Genomic DNA, 7,359 nt, shown 5'->3' on the forward strand with positions numbered 1-7,359 from the left:
TATTAGCGCAATAATCGATTTGAAGTATCGCATTCACGGACTAGACAAAAACGCTTGGCGACTAGCTTTGCGCCAGTGCTGCATGAGCATGTAGTCGTAACTGAATCATAGTTGAGTCGACATAGGAACAGATTGAATTCTGTTGATGGACCTTTTTCCTCGACTAGGGATGTAGTGAAATTTGTATTTACATATTTCAATTAATCGTATCGTTCAAATAAATAACCAATAACATGTATGTTTTACACATATTATGGTAAAAAAGCAATTCCAAGTGTTTAACACTAACATCTTTCAAATAACTGAATTGTAACGGTCAAAATATTGTATTTAAAAACAGTAATGGAAATTCTTTCATACAAATCTTAATAAAAAACACTTATAGGGACAAATGGATTTTGTAGTTACCGACAGGAACATTTGTTGTAAAAAATCCACATTCAAATAACAAGATCTGTTTCCGAAATAGAGACAAAACTTTTAAACAAGACATTTGTACATAAATTGAATTTGAATACATAACAGTCGTTCCTATGTACATAGTTATATTTAGAATTTTTTTTTTCCAAACGATAATAATAAGTATTAGGTATAACAAATTTAGAGCTACAAAATAGTAGCATGCCAAAAATTATAAACAACGGGCTAAAGGTAGAGTCAACTAATGTAATATAAAACTATATAAGTTTTTTCTTTACCGTGTAGAACTTAAGACATAAGTAAACGCAATTATAAATTGCTAAATATAATTTTTGATGGTTTGTTCTTGTACACCATTGCAGTGACACTTTTATTATCAGCATATGTATACAATTAAACAGATTAAAAATTTGTCTACTGTTTTAAAAAATGCATGTCGACCGACAAAATTATTTTTGAAACTGATGTATACAGATTTTTATTTGTAAATGTATACATGTACAAGCTACAAGCTGACTATATGTAATTTTGTCTCTGTTGTCAAAAAGGTTATGAGACGAAATATGTTTTATAAGTGTCACGTGCGTGGAATTCTACGGTATTTACTTAATGTATCACGTATTTAATGTACGCGTATTTAGTATTCGTAGGGAAAAGTCATTTTGAATATATTTTATCTATGAAATGTTTTATTTCTAACAGCCTTACAAATAAACGGTATAAAGTTAATCTTAGCAATAAACTGAGTATAAGCAAAATTTGTACTAATATTTGCTTATACTCGGTATATTCCTAAGTGTAACTTTATTTGTAAGGCTGTAAATGTTTTGGTGTCCTATATATTACGGTTTGTCGTATTTAAGTACTTAAATTATTTGTGCCTTTAACCACGCATTCAAAACATCTATGTCTTTTATTTTTTATCTACACTGTCAAAGAGTACACAAATTACTCTTTGACTGATTTTAACCATTTATATTTCTTTCTTGTAATAGAATTTTAAATAAATTGTATAAAATGTATAGAATTTACACCTTAACAGGAAAACATAACCTCGAAATTAGCAATAAAAGTATTCAGTAGTGATAATTCAACGCCTCTAAAAAACTATAAGCAATAGATAACTTTGAAGTAAATATAGTGAAATGTATAATTCATATTGTAATTTTAATAAACAAATAAATTCTTAGAAATCATATTTTGACAATATGGAATATAACCTCTGATTTTAAATAGTAATTAGCAAGGATGTTTCCCGTTGGGCCGATCAATCGATCCAATGATGTTTTTCCCTTTTGACAAACAAGTTAGTTTTTTTCAAATTATGCACATTTCAATCAAAATAGAAATAGCAACATATACCCATAGGTCCGAATGGTCCAACGGGAAACATCAATAAAAAACCTTTTATACTTGAACAGTCGTATTAAACATGGTATTATCTATAAAGTAAAACTTTTTTCAAATAAAATGTACTTTTAAATTCTAGTTTTTGTGTTACATAAACCACACTGTCCGTCTAACTTTCAGTTCAATACTAAAATAACATCATCTCTCTTACTCCCTTTAACAAAACAGAGACAGCAAGTGCTTCGGGAACTTGCGTTAACGAAATAAAAAAAGACAAAGGTAACATTGGCATTGTAATTGATTATTTATAGTTTCGCGAGTGACAAATTACCGTCCAAAAACGTTTAAGACTATCCAAATAAACAAAAGAATATTATGTTTATGCTTGTCTTAATCATTTAAAAAAAACTAAATGACAGCTGTCATTCTTCCATTATTTTAATGACAGATTATAAATGAAATATCAAACAATTTTTAATTTATTTCATAGACAGAGTATTAGACACAAAACTTATAACATTACGAGTATGTTCAAATGGTTAATAATTAGTTTCGCTTCTAAAATTACTTAGACCCTTTTCTTCTAGTCAGCGACAGTGTGGCGGCCATCTTGGAAATGTAACAACTGGTTTTGTTATAATAAAGTTACTGCATAAGATTGACTCTGATTTTTAATGTTCTCACAAAAATGTTCTTATATTTCGACTGCTGGAATAGTAATAAATATTTTTGTTTATAGTTCAGTAAAAAATTTTAATGTCTAAATTGTTTTCGTGTTTTGTGAGAACGTATTAGGCTGCACTGTGTGAAGTATTGATACATTTTGATGTAAAAAATAAAATATTTTCTTATAACGTTTACGTTGTCTTAACTATATTTTAACTTTGTAGTTTTCATTGCAACTGAAATTAAAATATAGTACATTTAAAAGATATTGACTATTTATTTTCATATACCTTCCATTACTGAACTTTTAACGCCTAAGTATACTTGAGTAGCAAAAAAATTGTTCGCCAACTAATTAAATATGCTATTTTATCGTCTAATTTTCCTTCTAGAGTATGCTTTACATTTATACCAATTTTCATCGAGATCCGTTCAGCCGTTTACGCGGCTAACTCTAACAATCATCCATCCATCTAAACTATCTCATTTATAATGTTAGTAAGATACTACGAAGTATAATTAGCCTGAGTTATTAATATCTGATAATGAGAGGTCACCCGCATCTAATGCCTCGGAGCCCCTTTACAAGTAAAGTCTTCTTAACAATGATACTACTGGGATCCCCGCAACGGTATATTCACGGTGCAATACTACGACAGCACAGATGACAGGCGTGAAGTGGAAATCATGCAGCGTTTCGTCTGACGTATTACATGCCGGAGACCTAATTTTAGTACTCTTTTATCCTTTTATATAAGGGAGGGGAAGTGTAGGCACAAATATATTTCTGGGCGTCTCTGCGATTCAGATGTCTATAGACAACGGACATTTCGTTATTTTAACGAATTCAAGGCAGAAAAATACAATTGCATAATTCTGACGCATCTATTATCAAAAAAAACTTTTTTGCAGTCACGCGCTGTCACGCTGTTCTTTCCTCCTGCGAAAATTGCATAAGAAATTTTGAACAAACCTTTGTTATCTTAATTTTTATATCTAAATTTATTTGAACAAATGCTTGCAGTGAAAATCCACATTAAAATATCGTTGACGGGTCGTCCACATGTCGCCTGTTGTAAGTCATTGTTTTACCATTACACGGGAAGGCTTTGTTATTTGAACGCTGTTAGTACCACTTAACAGCATTGTCATTGCGACCTCCGACATGCGAGTTTGTATGTTCCTGTGCTTCGTGGTGGTAGCTGGGGCGGTTGGTAAGTTATCTTTATTGTTCATTTCTTTGTTAATTTATTATGTTACGTGTTTCTTGTTATGGGATTAGATTTTGTATTAGCTATGTCCATTTTGTGTGTGAATAAGTTCTGAGTAACGGTTTAAAATTAGATTGGGATGCACAAGGTTTTAGACGATTTTTTTAACTGAAATTTGTTTCTTAAAATAGGATCAATGCTTAAATAAGTTATTAAAATATTTAAATAATTAGCGTTTTATATCACAACTTAACATATAATTTATTTAAATAATATACTATGCGATTAAAGCAAACATTAAACGAATCTTAAAGTGATATTTTTTTTGGAAAGTTACGTGGAAACAAGTACAAAGCAACTGGTATTAAATATTTTTTTTTATAAATGACACATATGAAGTATCGAATTCAATTTGTATGAAGGCAAATGCCATACTTAATAGACAGGTACCGTAGTGACGAAACAAACACACATAGCGAACAATTTTGAACTATCGATATTTGGTTTAAATAATTATCAAACTCAACTAAAATTATTACTTTCTGTTTGACTAATTTAGAGGACAATTCTAGTATTGATTATAATGTAGAGAATTTGGCGATGACAGAAAGAATAGCCAAATCAAATTCCATTACGTACGGCTGTAGAAGTAATAAACATTTATTTACTCTCATTATTTGTTATGGTCAAGATTAATTTGAGAAAACAGTGTTTTTTTTTTATTTCATAAATTATAACTATAAATCTATCGATTCCAAATTCTATAAGAATAAAAATCGAAAATCTATATGATTCAAGACTGATTTCACACAACCATCCCTACTAAATTTGAAGGGAATTGTCAAACTAATCTAACTTATTTAGACACACTTTAGATATAAGAACAACATTTCTAACGGTAACTTCTTTGAAAAGAATTATGTTAATTGTCTAATTGTGCCACCTCATTTCCTTGTATTGACATTAATTAAAAAACATTACAAAACTATAATAAGCTCCATCTATTGTTATAAAATGAACTAAACAGTGTCTCAATAAAATACATATCGGCAATAATTTAAATAAACTTAATTTATTTAAATGGAATTAACTAGATAGCGTTAATGGAACCTGTTAAAAATGTATCAAGAGTAAACTGTATTTCCTTTCCATGTTTATTTATTTATTTACTTTTAGAATCCGTACGTTACATTCGGTACTAAATGAAAATAGGGAAGACAGTGCAACATTTACAAACAATAAAAGTTGTTACATTTACGAAATGTTTTCCGTTTTAATACTTTTCTTTGAATTCGATTGTTCCAGTACGAGTTTACTGAACACAATACAAACTGAAATGTCCAATAGCTTAGACACTACACGTAAACTGCACGGCTTTTTAAACAACACGAGTCTGTCGAGCCGATGACAGAAATTGTAAATTTATCATCATCTCCTTCAATCCGCTCTTGTCCCTCCGAAGGGTAGACAGTATGCAATGTTCTTAAATACATTTCTATATTCCGTAATTTCTATATTCATCTTTATTTTTATAATATAAGGTGGCAAACGAGCAAGCGGCCACCTGAATCCACCGAAATGGAAAGCGACCGCTGCCCATAAACATCCGCAATTGCAGATGCGTCGGCTACCCTTCATTGACGGAGACGTACATAAAGAGAACATTTCCCCTTTCTATGCGTCTCCTCCACCGTTAAATCCACTTTTCCTTCCCATCCTTACCACTTAATAAAAGGGTAGAAAGGGAAAGGGACTAAAACTAGGCCTCCTGCACCACAATCATCAGACGAAACACAGAATTGCTTCCATTTCACACTTGTTTTTTGTGTGGTCGTGGTATTACACCGGGCGAGCCGACCCATTCGTGCGAAGACATTAAAGCGGGCTCTACCACTGTTAAAATATAGATTTAACCATATCCTTATTTACATTACGGACATTATCATGAAAAAAATAACTAAACAAAGAGATTGTTTTACAATAATTTAAGTCTTATTGTTTAGTTACGGTTTAGTGGACACAGGTGCACGTGTTTTATTTTATTGAGTAAATACTATAGTGAAAGTAAAAAATGGCTTTCAACAGAGATATGTATTTTAAGGGATCAATTAAAATTTGAATGTTAAACTGGCTGTGCGAAGTCAGGTCTGCTATTAATTGTGATCCTAGAATAGCTTGAAGGCTTACGTCCTGAAGTTTCCTGAATATAATCAAACTAGCTGTTCCCATGCGACTTCATCCGCGTAAAATTATAAAAAATTCATTTTATTGTTCACATTTGTCAAATTATCAATAGCAAATGTCAAAATGACAATGTCAAATGCCTTGATGTTGGCAACAACTTATGGCCCGTTTCCCACATTAGGGTTTTTATCCAAAATATTTACCCCTAAGTTTAACGGCGTGGAAATATATAGCCTAAAGCGTCACGTATGTGTAGGACTTTTTATTAAAAAAAGAATTATTGAAAAATATGCTGTAATTGCTGACATCTTAGGCAACAAATAAGTGTATGTTTACGCTTTATTATAATAGTATAGAAGTATAGATGAGATTATGAAATATATGATTGGCATGAACGATCTTTTAGACTAAAATAAGTTGTATTTTGAATTATAATCTGTAGGTATTAGGTTCGAATTTTCTTACAGTATTTAGGTACAAATACATTTACCTGAATTTCTTACTGTGAAGGAAAACATACCGGCAAAGAAATTCGCAGATATGTTTGAAGTCAACCCGCAGTGGACCAGCACGAATACGACTAGACACCCCTTACTTAGGGTAGATTTCGAAACTCTTAGTGGGAATGTATAGCTGATAATGATTATGTAGTTATTTTGTAATTGTAATTTAACTTGTAGGCGAAGGATGCGGGCCAGGTGAAAAGTTCGATCGTTGCGGGCCGGCGTGCGAACGCACCTGCGACCGGCCCAATCCTACCTGCACGCAGCAGTGCGTCGAGGGTTGCTTCTGCCTCGCTGATAGACTGCGCGACGACGACACCGGACTCTGTGTTGAGGTCTCAGAATGTCCTAGTGAGTATATACGACTAGCATGTGTACACAAGTAGCATTTAGTTGACTTAAAATAGAAATACCGGTGAAATAAGTAACTAGTCCATGTCAAAGCTTTTTTACTTGTCTAGTAATCTTCTATAAGCAGTGCAACAATGCTATGAATAACGCTATATCTAAAGTAACGAACTAAAACGTGTTAATTCTCAGCTCTATTTAAGAAACGAAAAAGAAGTCTATTCAAGGACCCTTCGTGCAAGGAGAATGAGGAGTTCAAGCTGTGCGAAACGTGCTACAAGAGTTGCGATAACCCGCAGCCGTCCTGCTCTGACCACTGCGAGCGCGGCTGCTTCTGCAAGGAGGGGCTCGTGAGGGATAGGGACGGACGATGCGTTGCGCTCGACCAATGCTCGCCGAACAACGGCAGTAAGTAAGGTCTTAGCAAACTGTCGGGGTACAAAGACTTCTGCATCTTTTCTTTCAAATAAAGTTCTTTTATTTCATAACTTCTTTTATTTCAAACCTCATTAAGGTAAGTTATATCAAGTTAAGTTTAATGCGTTATAATTGAAATGCATAAGTAACTTATACGTTCACGCTTAGCATCAGGTCGCACGCAAGCTTGTGGACCGCACAAGGTGTTCGTGAAATGCAAGTTATGTGAGAAATCATGTAGTAACCCGCTGCCGCACTGC

At 32.7% G+C, this 7,359-nt stretch overlaps 1 protein-coding gene across 1 annotated transcript; it reads left to right on the plus strand.

The window, feature by feature from the left end:
* Positions 1 to 3,544: 3,544 nt before the first annotated feature.
* Positions 3,545 to 7,359, plus strand: LOC106110693 (von Willebrand factor-like; the record flags this gene model as incomplete). Its single annotated transcript, XM_013292592.1, has 4 exons — positions 3,545 to 3,650; positions 6,512 to 6,685; positions 6,875 to 7,090; positions 7,268 to 7,359. Coding segments are annotated over exons 1-4 (531 nt in total), but the record flags the coding sequence as incomplete, so codon positions are not given.

This window comes from Papilio polytes, unplaced genomic scaffold, assembly GCF_000836215.1.
Source record: "Papilio polytes unplaced genomic scaffold, Ppol_1.0 DF824191.1, whole genome shotgun sequence".
NCBI classification, from domain to species: Eukaryota; Metazoa; Arthropoda; class Insecta; order Lepidoptera; family Papilionidae; genus Papilio; species Papilio polytes.